Raw genomic sequence first — 15,370 nt, 5'->3', positions numbered from 1 at the left:
TTTAATCCACCCTATAGATGATGGATAAGGTATGATAAGAGTGCAATGTATAAACTACTTCAATATATTTAATCAACCGCCACCACAATCATCCTCCACCACCGTCACTGCCGCCACCACCGTCGCCGCCACCACCACCACCACCATAACTACCCTCCACCACCAGTACCGCCACCACCACCGCCTCCACTACTACCACCACCATCGTCGCCGCCACCACTACCACCACCATTGTCGCCACCACCACCACGCTCTAGTCATCGTTATCGCCACTAGCACCACCATCTACCACCACCGCCACCACCACCGCCGCCACCACCCTACACCATCACCGCCGTCACTACTACCACCATTGTTGCCGCCATCACCACCACTGTCGCCGCCGCCACCACCATGCTCCACCACTGCCACCATCTTTGATACCTTCATACCATCACTGTCGCCGCCCCCAACCTCCACCGCCACCGCCACCACTATCCACCACCACTGTCACTGCCACTACCGCCGCTGCCCCACCATCCACCACCACTGCCACCATCATCACTTTCACTACCACCACTACCACACCACTTGTGTTGTCACTAAATTATACAGTGTATGACCAAACGCTGTATAGTATTAAAATTTTATTAGGCCTTATCCTATCAGACCTAATACAATCAGGCCTTATACTATCAGGTCTTATACTATACAACGTGCCAAACGGACCCTTCCTTTCTCTATCTTTAGTACTATAAGTAAGTGTGAACAAATACTTATCTTTAGGCCCCATTTGAAAAAGCTTATTTGAGCTTATCTGATAGCATAAGCTCTTACTTCAATTTTTGAGAGAGCTTATGCTAACAGCGAATAGCCTACCATAAGCTGTTTTGAACTTATTTTCATAAGCTACTCAGAATAGCTTATAAAAAAGAATTTATACTTATATATAGTTTATTTTCGATTTATTTCAATAAACATTTTAAAATAGCTTATAAATAAGAAGAAGCGCTTTTGTCATAATTATAAGCACTTAATTAAGTTGTATTTCCAAATGGGGCCTTAATAAAAGCATGTTGTGACCCCAAACAAACCTCACAAGCAAGGGATCATCCAATCTAAGTGTCAGGATTACTTGTCAAAATAAAATAATGCAATAATAAAAGAACCATTCAGTTAACTAAATACATGGCACAAAAAGATGATAAGTATAAAGATGAATAATAAGTCATAGCCTTTACACCAGAGATTTTTAGAGTAAACAGCCATTTTGGTCCCTGATTGTGTTCCCTTATGACGGACTAGTCCTCATACTTTGGAAATGGTCTTTTTTCGTCCTTGAATTTGTCGCCGTCGGTCAAGTTAGTCCTTGGCTGAGTTTTTCGTTGGTCCCTCAGATGAAAAAGTTCAAATGTCATCATTTTTGCCACATTGGCTTGACACATCATCAATGAGTCACATCTTATGTCAATTTAGTCCCAGAAAATAAAAAACTCTTAATTCATAAAAAGTAAATATAAAAAAAGAAACTCATCATCTTCATCACCATCTTCATCAGTCTTACCCAGAAAAAAAATATATTTATCTCTCAAATCATCTTTTTCATTTAATCTCTTTTCCAAACAAAACCCCAAAATCAGAAATTTCTCACTCAAAATACACAAATTTAGATCTGATTAAAATACCCAAAATCTTCAGCCACCATTACCTTCCCTTGTCAGCTTGTCACCAAAGACCCAAGTTCATGCTTCCACGAAAGAACAACATAGATAAGTAAATTGCACTGTACAATCTGAAATGCAAGAAGTTGAAAAAAACAAGTCAATCATGGACAAGTAAATTGCACTGTACACAACTATTTCAAAATCCCAAATAAATAAGTAAAAATGAGCAAAGATCCAGAACAATAAGACACGCACGTTGAGATGTAAAGCAAAATTGACCATCACACTAGGATCCGTTTAAAAAGCTATGATTCCTCACTGAGGGAATAAGACTCTATCTTATTACAAACAAATCAGCAACAATCAATGGAGGAATGAGGGTTAGATCGAGTAGATCTAAGAGGAGATCTTACCCATCATGAGGGAATAGACGGAGAGGTAATTGTTCTTGAAGGAATTGAAAGCAGAGGAGTTTGTTGATTCGATCCTTGTTGCTCTTGCTGACTCTTCCTCAGATCTCCCCGAGATCATCGTCCAAGTCGTCGATCTCAACAAAGCGACATGAACCTTCGCCAGTTCATGCGATTTTCACCTATTTACCAGTGACGGTGGGTGGTAAGGACGAGTTTGAGAGTGAGGCCATGCGAATTGGCAGCTTCGAGAACCTTCGCCAGTTCGACTGGCTCCACCACTGCGGCTTCTTTGGTGCTCTCGTATTTGATCCTGCAATGGAAAGTAACAGATTGATTCAGAGATTGGGGGAAATTTTGGAATGTGAGTGAAAATTAGGGTATGTTGGTTACAAATAGAAATAGTTATTTTTAGATGAAGATTTGGGGATTTTGTGTTTTGTTTTTTAGAAATGATGACAGAAGAAGGTGAGATTAACGATGAAGGTGAAGATGAAGATGGGGTTGAAGATGATTAAATGATTTTTGCAATTTCAATTAATAAATTCAGAGCTTTTTTTTTAATTTTCTGGGGACTAAATTGACATAACTAGATATGAGTCATTGATGATGTGTCAAGCTAATGTGGCAAAAATTGTGACATTTGGATTTTTCCGTCTAAGGGACCAACAGAAAACTTAATCAAGGATTAACTTGACCGACGGCGACAAATTCAAGGACGAAAAAAGACCATTTTCAAAATATAAGGACTAATCCGTCATAAGTGAACACAATCAGGGACCAAAATGATACTCAGATTTTTAAGTATTTTGTTCATGGTTCAAAGTTGCTGCCATTTGTGTGAATATCTTGTGTACACCAAAAAAATAAAAATAAAAGATCAACAAGTGGCACTAACTCTACAAGGTATTTCAAAAAGAACGCAAGTTCACAAGTTGTGTTGATTATAATACAATCAAAATCTTTCTTTCTTTTAACGGTTGTGATTAATAACCCGTTATTCAGTTGGTTTATCCACATGTAAATATGGTGATTTTTAATATATTTAGACGAAAGCTTCATAGTGAGTTTTATATCGATTGTGGTGTTCAACCATGTTATGAAATCATGTCTAATTACTTCCACTAAACCTTAAATTGCACATTGTTGATATGACAGTCCTGATGATCCAACCTATTAAATCATCTAATTCAACCACAAACATCAATGTTGCCAGAAAATTAACTCAACCATAGTATCCATAAGCCGGAGTAAATCCAGTAAATAAAACCCCAAAAGTACATAAGCCATCATACTGCAAAGTGCAAACTCTCATAAAGATCAACCTTCAACAGTAACAAAATCCAGAAGACCCTACTCATACATCCAGGCAGTTACAGCCTCGTCCCGGAACAAAATCATCTACGATGGCACTGCAGAAGATGTCAAGGACACCAAGTCAGAAGAAACTTGATATTGGTAGCTAAAATTAAAGAAATGAAAAATAAAAAACCCTATGACCCAAAAAAGGGCGACACAATCCCATGACACCAAAAAGCATAGATCATTTAGAATTAATGATGAACACCAAATCAAATAAGGGCAGGCAGCATAAATATCATTCAAGTTTGATAAATATCAGAGCAAACAGTTTTACACTAACACTCAATCATATTACGCCACATAGGATATAGTTTTAGGAGCAGTTATAGTGGAGGCTGTTTTTATTATTCATGGAAGGAGTGACATAAGAGTAGGAGGTTTTTGGAGGTGAGGGGGAGGCCATCGAAGAATGTTGAAGCAGGGAGAGGAAAAGATCCCTGACAATCCCTATTATGCAGAGAACTGAGAGAAGAAGATAAAGTCTTCATGAGGTGGGGTTTCTTTCGGTCCCTCCTTGGGGCTCTTTCAAATGGATGGGGAAATGGAAGAGGCGGTGTGTTTTGGTTATGGAAGCCATGGTGGAAAAAAATGGTTATGGAGAGTGTTGAAATGAGTGGAGGATGATGAAGATAAATGGTGGGGGACGGTGGTGGCAGCACCCATGGTATTTTTTTTGGGGGGATTTGAAGGGCTGAGATAAAGAGTAAGAAAAACAGTCATGTGGAATTTAGTCTAATAAAAAGTAAAATAAAAATAAAGTATTTAAATGGTAATAAAATATTAACATACATGCCACATCAGCTATTTCCTTCACAATTTGGACCAAACACTAACGGAAGGGATAAAATTACAAAACACCAATTACATAACACCAACGGAAGGGCTAAAATTGCTAACGTCACAAGCATATAGGACCCAAATTGCTCGTTCCAAAAAGCAGAGACCTAAATTGCACAATCATGATAGATCAAGGACAAAAAGTGCAATTAAGCCTAATTTAAACATATAAAAGTTAAATTATTTAAAAAAACACTAGCATAACTTATTGATAAAAATACGTACTGTAGCAATCTTCTATTCATAAAACTAGCTGATGATTTTTATTATTAAAAATTGAATTTTATCTAATTTTTCAAACTCGAAACATAGAAGATAAAAAAACTGAACTATAAATCCATTTATGTCATTGAACCATCAAAGGAACTAATAATTGAATGAAAAATCACATACTGTAGGTAGAGGTATCAATCTGCTCAGGAAGCTGCTTTATATCCACCTCAAACCTTGACTGGACCTGAAAATCACAACAGCCAAATAAAAAATGTTAATGGAAACAGCCAAATATGTCAACGAAATCCAACAAAAATAGCTCCCTACATTGTTTAGAACATCGACGTCAGCAGAACATGAAACAAATGTGATTGCAAGGCCTTTGGTGCCAAATCTTCCAGCTCGGCCAACCTGTACGCTCGCTCCAAAAAAAGTTAGACTACCCCAAGTTAAAATTATTTACAAGAAATTGCTAAAAGATGTAACTTATCAGGTTTTGTTCAACCATACCCTGTGTAAATATGTGTCAGCAGAATCAGGCATGTCATAATTTATAACGATATTGACTCGCTCAATGTCAATCCCCCTACCAACCAAATCTGTTGCCACCAGAATCCTTGTATGCCCCTCCTTGAAACCTTTATAACGCTTTAACCTGCAGATACATAAACCAAGATCATACACAAACATAATTGATTCAGAGAACAGCTTCTTTACAGTGTGACCAGGAAAAAAAAACAATAACAAAACAGCAAATTAAAAACCCCGCCTATGCTGTCATAGCTGGTCCGGGTAAAGAAGAAAAGTTGTGTTACGCCTACGGTAGCCAACATAAAATTGGCTGATATCTTTAACATAGAAATCAGTAACCAATATTAACATACTTCAATGGAAAAATGGAGAAATCGAAGACTATTATCAGCGAACTATGTAAATACTAAATGAAAGGAGACACTAAGAGAAGCACCCCTTCTCTCAACTTCATTAATCATACATACAATTAGTTTTTTTCCAAAGAGTCATCATGTGTCTTGTTTCACATCAAAAGTGGCATTTGCTAACACTTTAGAACATCAAAACCAAAGATACTCCATAAAGAGACGATTGAACAAACCCATTCATCACCCACTCCAGCAATTCTATTCAGAAATTCCCAACTTACATAATCACCAACTTGTTAACAAAGGCAGCTTGGAAGTTAGAACTTAAGTTCATTCAGACTTTCACAAATTTGTTAATTCTGCTGTTATTAAATATACCATTGCAGATACAATCTCTGGACAGTTAAAAGTGTAGATAACTGATACCAGATCAATAGTGCATATATTAAAAGGAACAAGCAAAGGCAGCTTTCTAAGCCATTATTGTCATATGTCAGTGCAAGATCAGTGCTTTTTTCTGCACAGCTCCATATACAATCCACAGATCTGATCTATAGTTTTCTTTCCAGCCTTTCAAGCATATAATACTATAGCGGATTCCAACATCATAAATTGTATCAAAAAAATAAATGTCACCATTCACAACAAAAAAAGACTAAAACTGAAAATCAGTGTTCCCCTCTTAAAAGGGAAGCTGCACCCGTACTGTGCCCCACAGCCCAAAAGATAATTGAAATTACTCCAATAAAAATTAATATCAGATTGAAAGCTTACAAACAAAGAACACAACACAAGTAAACAAAATTGAAAGTTTGAAACAAAGAACAACAACACACCAAATGAAACTGGCCAACCAAATCATCAATCAAAGCATGAACTAAAAAAATATAAAAGCACCCATTGAGGTATCATGGAACATACCTTTCTTCCTGGGACATGCCAGAATGAATGCATATAGATGGAAAGTTGCACTCCACAAGTAGTTTGTCCAGCTCAGCTGCTCTACTCACACTTTTCACAAAGATAACTACTTGGTTAAAGTCTAGTGCATCAAGAAGATCATTCAACTTCCGGTTTTTCTCCTCCTCTTTCAGTTTGATGTAGTGCTGCCACATCCAGCATCTAGGTAAGCTATAATGACACATTTAAAAGGGCAGAAATAAAAAGAAATGATAAAACCATACCTGCACAAGTCCATGAAGGGTTAACTTGGCCTCATCATCGACATAAATTTCCATAGGCTGAAAGGAACAAATTTCAGTGAATCAAATTAGGGTCCTTCCACAAGCTAATGGAATCCAGAACGTAATGAATGATGGATGCAGATCTCCTGAATCATAGTTTCTTTGCATCTGTTTTGTCTCCTTGCAGAAACTTTTTTGGCCACGCCAAGCAAGTGCCACTAACACTTGACACTCACTAAGAAAACTGGCAGCAACAAACCCAGAATAACCTAACAACCCTACCCCTCTCTAAAGGAAAAAAAATCCCAACACACAGAAAAACCCATACTTGACACCAACCTGATTATAGAGACAAAACTAACTTCCAACATGAACCTAAAGAGAGAAGAGAAAATACATATGGCGACAATCAGGAGAACTACTGAAACATGGCACACAAATGTTCCTAGTCCAATCTATACCCAACCACGCTCCGCCTGCCAGCCAGGTGTTTCAGTAAAAATAGAATGGATAGAACACACCATCCAACAGAACTCCAATAAGAAGTAAAAGCTGATAAAACCACATCATTCTAAACATCTAAAAAATTCCCAAGGAATGCGGGCAGTATGAAAAAGAGAATTCTAATTCAAGTAGTACTGGCCATGAGACATTACATCTTGCATAAATTTCTTGCAGATTGGACGGATTTCCTTGCTGAGTGTTGCAGAAAACATCATAACTTGCTTGTCATGGGGAGTCAACTTGAAAATGTCTTGAACATCTTTCCTCATGTCTGCAGGAAGCATAATAGGAACAAGAATAATCAGATTGGAAAAATACAAAAAGACCAACAATAATTTAACTCACCAAAGAAACATTACCTAGTGATTCCAGCATCTTATCGCATTCATCTAAAATGAAATGCCTAACATTCTTCAAAGAAAGGTCCTTATCCCTAGTCAATGCAAGTATTCTTCCAGGCGTTCCAACAACAATATGAGGGCACTCATTTCTCAACAGATCCTTGTGAACTTTGATGTTGACCCCACCATAAAAGACAGCAACCTTGAGGTCAGGTAAGTAGGTGCTAAACCTCTCAAACTCGTGGCATATCTGCACAGAAGAGATTGCACATCTTAAATCAAGAGCAACTATAATACTAAATTCCCTAACTTTCTTGCACTGAACCCCAAATAACTACCTGGTAAGCTAACTCTCTTGTATGACAAAGAACCAGTGCAGAAACTTGGCCTGGAACGGGATCAATCTGTTGCAAACTCGAGAGAACGAAGACAGCAGTCTTCCCCATTCCAGATTTAGCTTGGCAGATTACATCCATTCCAAGGATTGCTTGAGGGATGCACTCATGTTGCACTGATGATAAAGCAAAGAAAACAGGGCCGAAGGAAGTGGTGATAAGTAAAACAAAACCTTTCTGACGCATTTAATCTGATTTGATACCATTACCAAAGCATGTAAGTTCTCCAAAACAAGATTGTCGAAGAAGTATTACCTGTAAAGTAAACGTCAAACAAAGTTATAAGTTCAGTTAATCAAATTTTAGAAATACTTAAATAGCATAGCATCATACAAAACTACATGGCTTCTATATGTGTATGTCACGGACACTTTTTGAGATGTTGGAGTGTCCAACACATATCTAATACCAACAAGGACACCAGCACAAATTTAGTGAGAGGAGCTGAACTTGACAATACAACCATGCATGAGCATGAATGGGCCAAGACTCGAGTTTAACTCCTCAAATGCTGGCAATGGCAACTAATGAAGTCCCTATACAAACACATGCAAACATACATATATCAACAAATACAAATGCACACATACGCACACATATACACATGAATTTATGCAGCAATGCCTCAGGGACCTATATATTTCAAACATTGAAGATCTGTCGTGAAAATGTCCAGTCCCCATGTCCATGCTTCATAGTTAATGATAATATGGTCAGACATGCAAGATGCATTAGTTAACTATTTTCTGTGTGATCAATATTTCTGGAAAAATACTTTCAAGTCTTCTCAATTAGTGCACAAAGGGCATTAGCATTTGCTTATTCTGAAATACTAATAATTTAAATAACCATAAAATCTTTAGAATCACAAAAACATCATATTATTTGCAACCTATACAACAACAAAAAATGTAAATTAAGATAGCTGGATAGTTTGCCTTCAGAAGGATGCTCAAATCCCGAGTCCACAATAGCCCTAAGAAGCTCTGGTTTGAGAAGAAAGTCTCTGAATCCTGAACTGTGGATTCCAACATAGCCCCTACATAAAACAAATGAAAGAGAGATTAATTATATAAAAAATAATCAAATGTTTAAGTCCTAAACCAACATATTGTGCACTAAAGTCCAATTGTTTCGACATAACGAGTTAGCATAAGCACTTATACATATTATGGCTTATCTATAAACTGCTTTGAGCTTATTTTCATAAACTGTTTGTATATGCTTTGCTTCCCTACCACCTATGTTCAGATTATTTCAATCAGATTCTCAAATTAGCTTATGAATAAGTGCTTATGCGAGCTTAATTAAGCTGTTAACAGAAACGCACCATTAAACTAATATAATTTCACGAAACAAATCAAGACACAGGAAAAAACAAGAAATAGCTTACTTCTTAGTAGCTTCACCGTTGACTTTTGTTCCGGCAGAGTCGAGGGCCTTGTCTTCTTCCTCCTCGTAGTCGAGAAGCTCTTCCTCGTATCCTTCGTCCTTAATTTCTGCCATTATCTGCAAATCACCATAACAATTCAATCAAACCTTCAAACAAATATCCAGAAAACAAACAAAAAGTTAAGCTAGGGTTTAACCCTAGAGAGAGAGAGAGAGAGAGAATCTAGGGTTTTGGAAGCGGAGAGGAATACCTGTGAAGTGAAGGATTGAAGGGAAGGTTACGGTGCGGTGGTGAAAAGAGTCTGCAAAGTAAATTGGTTAGATGAAAAACAATCGGCGGAAAGCGAAACCTAGACGGCGGAACACGGTGGCGATGAGAAAGAGAATGAGAGAATAGAGTCGAGGGATTGGATTAGATTTGGAATGGAATGGAGACTCTTTCTTTTATAAACCCGCGCCGCGACAATCACCATTTTTTTTATTCCTCCAAATGCCCTTTTAGATTATCTTTTTCACTTTCCGTTTAATTTTCATAAGTTGTTGTGACTTGTGAGTACTCCCTTATTTACCCCGTTTCAAAAAAAAAAAGTTGTTTTAAAAAGTTGTTTGCCCAAACGCATTTTTAGATTAACTTTTGAATGTTAGTGTTTAGGTATTGACTTACATACATCATTTATTCAATAAATTTAAAAAACTGATTTTTTCTTATAATAGTGATCGGAGGGGTACTTGTTTAAAAAAAAGTTAATGACTTGCTCATAAGTTTATAGCTTGTGAATAAACATCAATGCGATAACAAACGGGTGATTGGTTCAAGTGGTACATGTTTGATTCCATTTAAGTAAGGTCTCAGGTTCGAGTCTTGTAGAAAGAAAAACTTCTGCTTGTGAGAGTTAGCCCCACCATGATGTGGACGCTCCTGGCTCGAACATGATTGTCTCCGAAGGAGGACACCTGTCATACACCCAAAACATCAATGCGATAAACATTTGATTTCTTAATTAAGTTGTTTAAATAGTATAAGACTTATTTGAGAAATTGTAGTTGTTATTGTCTCTTCCAACAAATGTCTTATTAGGAGACCAAACTTGTGTTCATACTTCATAGCCTTGTGGAGTCTAACTTATTTACCATTAGCTCAACACCTTATTGACATATAAGAGCATATCTAATAGAACATTTGAGTTCTTAATTAAGTTGTTTAAATAGTATAAGACTTATTCGAGAAATTGTAGTTGTTATTGTCTCTTCCAACAAATGTCTTATTCGGAGATCAAACTTGTGTTCATACTTCATAGCCTTGTGGAGTCTAACTTATTTACCACTAGCTCAACACCTTATTAACATATAAGAGTATATCTAATAGAAGTTATTATTTGGTGTTATTCAGCTAAGAAACGATTCTTATTTTTTCCCCATATTGGAGAAGGCTGAGCTCGAGTTTTTAGTTTTTAAAAGTAAGGTTCACTTGTTGACTTGTTTCTACAAGTAACTTTTCTTTTCGAGTTATTAGATTAAAAAACTATATGTTATCTCTCATTCATCAACTGCTTATATAAATATGATGTATTATAACACTCAACAAAAAATAAAATAAGAACTTATCATCAGTTGTTTATAAGCTGTTTATTTTTTTAATACATCGGAAAATTATTTTATAAGGTGTTTATATCTCATGTGACACAATTTTTTGGTACAAAAAGCTAAAAGAAACAAAGATAAAAAGCTATTGTCATCTTATGAAAGCTGTTCCCAAGCGGTCTGCTAACAACAACAAGAATAGTGCTATAAAACAAAAATAATAACTTAATGGATGGAGATGTTCTTAGGAATTATCTATGAGTGAATTTCAGACATTTATAAAAATGAAACTAAAAAAAATATTTAATACATCGGAAAGATAAATTGCACTGGCACCCGTCAGGAATTGATCCTTGGACCTCCCCTACCCAACCTACATGTCCTCCAACTCCTACCACTTGATATAAGTAACTATTTTATCATTTTCATAAGTTAAATCAAGATGATCTGGGCTTTAATTTTTTTTTGGTGAAAACTGGGCTTTAATTATAAAACTTGCACCATATCATGTTCAAAGCAAGTTGGGCCAAACCAAAATATCTATCCGCACTAGAAGTCCCAAAAACACCATTCTCGTTGAAGAGGAAAAAAAATATCTGAGTGATAATATCTCAATCCGTCATTCTTTCCCTCAATGTGAGAACCAGAATATCTATCAGCACCACTTCAACTTGAACAAATTTTAGTCTGGTTATCCTGTTAATCTTTCAATGGTTCCTTCTCTGTGCTTAACACCTCGAAGCTCCCCAACACTAGGTCACCCCCAACAACTAGAAACCCACAAAAAACAAAAGCATTGCATCAGAGTGAATCGTTTGTTTCAAGGCCCTCCCACTGATAAATTTAGCTTCCTCACTGCAAAGGTAATGGTCATCACTTTATTTCAATTCAAGTAATTTCTTCCTTAAGCAATTAAGTTTAAATAGAGTATTTACCCAAATGATCTGGGATAGTAGTTGACTAGTTGTGCTTGTTTTAGGCTTTTAGCTAATGTTTTTCATTCATGTAGGCTGCCAATGGCAACCAACAAAATACAAAACCCAACAGTGTCATTTGTGCTGATTGTGATGGAAATGGTAAAGATGTCCTCTGATTTTATGTGGCTAGTAAATGCATATTGATTTCAATTGGGGAAATTCTGTTATACTCATTTTGATACAAGTATGAGATAGTTAGGATGTAGAGAAAATGAAATTTAGGATAAGATGAGTAATTCAAAGGAGAGATTGTGCAAAAATAAACATAGAAATTAGTGTTTGTTTAGATATCAGTCGAGTTAAAGTGAAAGCATACCTCAAAGTGAATACTAACATCGGTTAGCACTAGCGCCAACGAGTACAATGTAATCGTGTTTGGTTTTCGGTTACAATCACCTAAAAGTACTTTTTCTCAATCTATTATAATACAAAGGTGGTGTTTGGGTTTGAGGTAGAATGTACATTCAACAGTTTTGGAAAGCGAGATGCAGCATCACGAGGGTGTGAATGTGAAAGGGGATATCTTAAAAGAACTTTAATTGCTAATGGAAATCCAAAGACACTTATGTTGGCAAATGGCAACTTAGGTGCGGATTAATGGATGCTTCTTGTATTTGGGGTCCATTGCCTTACCAACTCAAGATATGCTTATTGGACTTTACATATTAACGAGCGCAAATCGTCGAGGTATTTGTGCAAATAGGTATAATCGAAGTAATTGGAAAAATGAAAAAAAAAAATCTATTGTTTAGATAAACAAGTCTAACCAAATAATGTAAAAGGACTTGTTTGGTTAAGTTGAAGTTGGCAGTAGTTAGATGAGGAAGGAATGTTTGTTCTTATTCAAATTCATTTGAGGTACTAGAGAAGACAAGAAACAAGAGACAATGTTTACTATTTGAATGATTAGTTTTGTTGTGTGATTAACAGGAGCTGTTGTCTGCTCTCAATGCAAAGGTAATGGGGTGAATTCTGTTGATATTTTCAACGGACAGTTTAAAGCTGGTGACTCTTGTTGGCTTTGCGGGTACAAAAATAAAACCATTCTACTCCATATATGATATAACTTTACATGTGCTATATCTGTAGTAATACAGAAGAACCTGCTTTTTTTTTTCTTGAAGCATTCTAAATTTGAGATTCTTGAATTTCCAAAAATGCAAAGAAGCCCAGCATTATTGGCATTCTTTCCCCCTTGATGCCCACATGATGACCACATCCCCTTCCATTAATCAGTATTAAGCTCATACTTTTTTTGCTTTTGACATATGATTCCACAACCTTTATTTTTCTTTATCTCTGTAGAGGCAGGAAGGAGATGCTATGTGGGAATTGCAATGGAGCTGGCTTTATTGGTGGCTTCTTAAGCACTTATGATCAGTAGGGATCCAGTGATTACTTACCTGAATGAGTTCAGTATTTCTAACAATGTACATATATTGTGACTTCAGAGTCACGCACACAAGCCAATAGCTAATACGCAGAGCTTATGAAATATGCGATTGTTATAAATTACAAGATTCTCAAAGTTTTCAAAGATGCTAATTTGCTCATTATTATTGATAGTCATAGTAGAAACAGCCCTAATTAACATATGTTTGGGTTGACGTTCGATTTGCATCTATGTGACTATGTGCATTTGAAAATAGATTCATGCTTTTCAATGGAGGAATATGTTGAAGGAGTGATCTTCCTTCAACCTGAACAAGATGATCTCTGATTGAGCAGAGTGGCGCTCGGTTGAGAACTTGGTCGTGCTCGCACGACGGTGGAGGTACCGGTAAAAGGCACTCCGACGCTCAAGTTAGATCAAAATGAGAGTGAGAATCTCTTACAATAGCAAATGCGAGCAAATGAGTTGTTTGAATAGCTTACAATGTTTGCAAACCCTTATATACATGCTCTTCTCGTGTGATCAAGTGCATGATAGTTTGCCAACGTGGCATAATTGAATGACCATATGGCATAACGACTTAGCCCTCACTGAAACAGCTTGACCACGGTTCCAATAACTCAACTTCTACGATTAAGTCAGTTGGTTAGAACAATGGAAGTCTCATACTCCTTTGTCTGACCTGTGACTTTACCGTGGAATTAAGTCTGGTTGTCTTGGACCGTTCTTGATGGCGTTTGGGCCATGTGGTCGGCCATCGGCCCAAAACATTAGCCATCATCTCGACATGTAATGTAAGTGAATTTTTTTTTTATGATTGTAATGTAAGTGAAATATCATGATGAACAATAAAAATGCTAAAATAAGTAGTAAAAATATGTTCAAATGAATATCTAAGATATAACCAGAGATGAATAATTAAAATTTTATGCTCGAATTTGCCTTTAGTTGAGATCAATAATTACATATAATGCTCAGACTTTGCCTTTGGTCAATTTTGAAAATGTGAAACCTAACTCCGTTCGAATCGAAAACTTACAAAAAACTTGTGTCGTTCTTATTTTTAACTTTTTTTATTTAAATGCATCCACTTATAGATATATTTAAATAATTCTTATAACAAGGATATTTTAATTCAAATAATTTATAAAAACATATGTTATGAATCTCAAAATTTAAGAATTAAGTCATACTTTTAGCAAAATCTATGAGCTTTAATGTAATGCAACTACTAGTATACTTCAAATTATGCAATTACTACATGAGGAGGGTTTAAGAGCCTGTATTCGCACTAGCAAACCTATCCCCATCTCTGTTTCTTCAGGTTCGAGATTAACTATACTCAGTCAAAGTCTTTCAAAGTTTGGGAAGCACATTGGATTAGGTCAAATTGTCATGCCTAGTCATAATGACACGACTTTTGACAAGATTGCTCGTCAATTTCTTACTCAATCAATATATCTCATATATTCACACTTCTCGCCCATCATTTTTATTTTCCATTTTAAATCAAAGTTAAAGAGAGTGCTCTCGAACGTCATTATTTCCCCAATTTTCATAATTAGGGTTGGTTGGAGTTGAAATTCCTCGCGCAGAGTTTTCATCCACGTCCCTACTCATCCTTCGAGTTTAAGCTTTCTTTGTGAAAGTTCTTTCCTACTGCTGAAGTGTTCGCGCTCATCCCCTTTGTCTTCTCCTTCTTCAGAGTTCATTCCATCAGGTATACTTCTCCATCTTCCATTTTCCTTCATTTCTTCTTAATGGTAAAAAGTTGTCAATTAGACAAAGGGATGAGTAGTGATAGCAATAGAGCAATAGAGATCCTCCAAACCTCCCCTCCACCTGATAGATCATTGGATTTGGCACCCCATTCATTAGAAATGCCACCCCACTTATGGAGACTTAGTTTCCAAAATATTTCAGAAATAAGGTTTCCGAAGTATTTTTTAACTCAAAAGTTGAGTGTTACATGTCTTTTGCACTACAAATTACGAATTAATTTCGGAATATAAGATTCCGAAATAATTCGGAACTTAAAAATTCGAAAATTTGGGGTGTAAAATCTAATAATTAGGGTGGCAAATCCAGCTCTCCCTCCACCTTCATGACCTAAGATATTTTGAATGAAAACTTCTCCCTTCACACATTGATTAAAAAGAATAAAAAAACATAATTGATCTTTAGCATAAATAACATGTCTTCTTTTTTCTTTTCTTTTTTCTGTTTCTGATAACGTGTATACCACAGCCTTATACAG

The 15,370-nt window shown here is 36.3% G+C and overlaps 2 protein-coding genes across 2 annotated transcripts; one reads left to right on the top strand and one right to left on the bottom strand.

Annotated features, from left to right (window-relative positions):
* Positions 1-3,150: 3,150 nt before the first annotated feature.
* LOC130727386 (DEAD-box ATP-dependent RNA helicase 15-like) lies at positions 3,151-9,591 on the bottom strand. Its single transcript, XM_057578504.1, has 12 exons — positions 9,414-9,591; positions 9,164-9,279; positions 8,709-8,809; positions 7,714-7,886; positions 7,394-7,625; positions 7,187-7,305; positions 6,531-6,587; positions 6,268-6,452; positions 4,976-5,120; positions 4,793-4,876; positions 4,646-4,709; positions 3,151-3,465 (listed from the first exon to the last, which is right to left on the bottom strand). The coding sequence occupies exons 2-12, from the start codon at positions 9,274-9,276 to the stop codon at positions 3,455-3,457; spliced, it is 1,284 nt and encodes a 427-aa protein (XP_057434487.1). The 5' UTR covers positions 9,277-9,279; positions 9,414-9,591; the 3' UTR covers positions 3,151-3,454.
* A 1,726-nt stretch (positions 9,592-11,317) lies between these two features.
* On the top strand, positions 11,318-13,285 carry LOC130727385 (protein BUNDLE SHEATH DEFECTIVE 2, chloroplastic-like). Its single transcript, XM_057578503.1, has 4 exons — positions 11,318-11,606; positions 11,753-11,819; positions 12,651-12,747; positions 13,026-13,285. Exons 1-4 carry the CDS (start codon positions 11,454-11,456, stop codon positions 13,102-13,104), a joined length of 396 nt encoding a protein of 131 aa, XP_057434486.1. The 5' UTR covers positions 11,318-11,453; the 3' UTR covers positions 13,105-13,285.
* Positions 13,286-15,370: the final 2,085 nt, after the last annotated feature.

Source organism: Lotus japonicus, chromosome 1 (genome assembly GCF_012489685.1).
Source record: "Lotus japonicus ecotype B-129 chromosome 1, LjGifu_v1.2".
NCBI classification, from domain to species: Eukaryota; Viridiplantae; Streptophyta; class Magnoliopsida; order Fabales; family Fabaceae; genus Lotus; species Lotus japonicus.
The sequence above is the reverse complement of the archived record's forward strand: the minus strand, read 5'-3'. Positions and strand labels throughout refer to the sequence as shown.

Coding starts and splice junctions, on each gene's coding strand:
- LOC130727386 (XM_057578504.1), bottom strand. CDS start 9,276: ATGGCAGAAATTAAGGACGAAGGATACGAGGAAGAGCTTCTCGACTAC. Junction 7,306..7,393: donor TAAGATGCTGGAATCACTAG/GTAATGTTTCTT, acceptor TGCTTCCTGCAG/ACATGAGGAAAGATGTTCAA. Junction 6,453..6,530: donor CCCTTCATGGACTTGTGCAG/GTATGGTTTTAT, acceptor TGGATGTGGCAG/CACTACATCAAACTGAAAGA.
- LOC130727385 (XM_057578503.1), top strand. CDS start 11,454: ATGGTTCCTTCTCTGTGCTTAACACCTCGAAGCTCCCCAACACTAGGT. Junction 11,820..12,650: donor TGCTGATTGTGATGGAAATG/GTAAAGATGTCC, acceptor TGTGATTAACAG/GAGCTGTTGTCTGCTCTCAA. Junction 12,748..13,025: donor GACTCTTGTTGGCTTTGCGG/GTACAAAAATAA, acceptor TTATCTCTGTAG/AGGCAGGAAGGAGATGCTAT.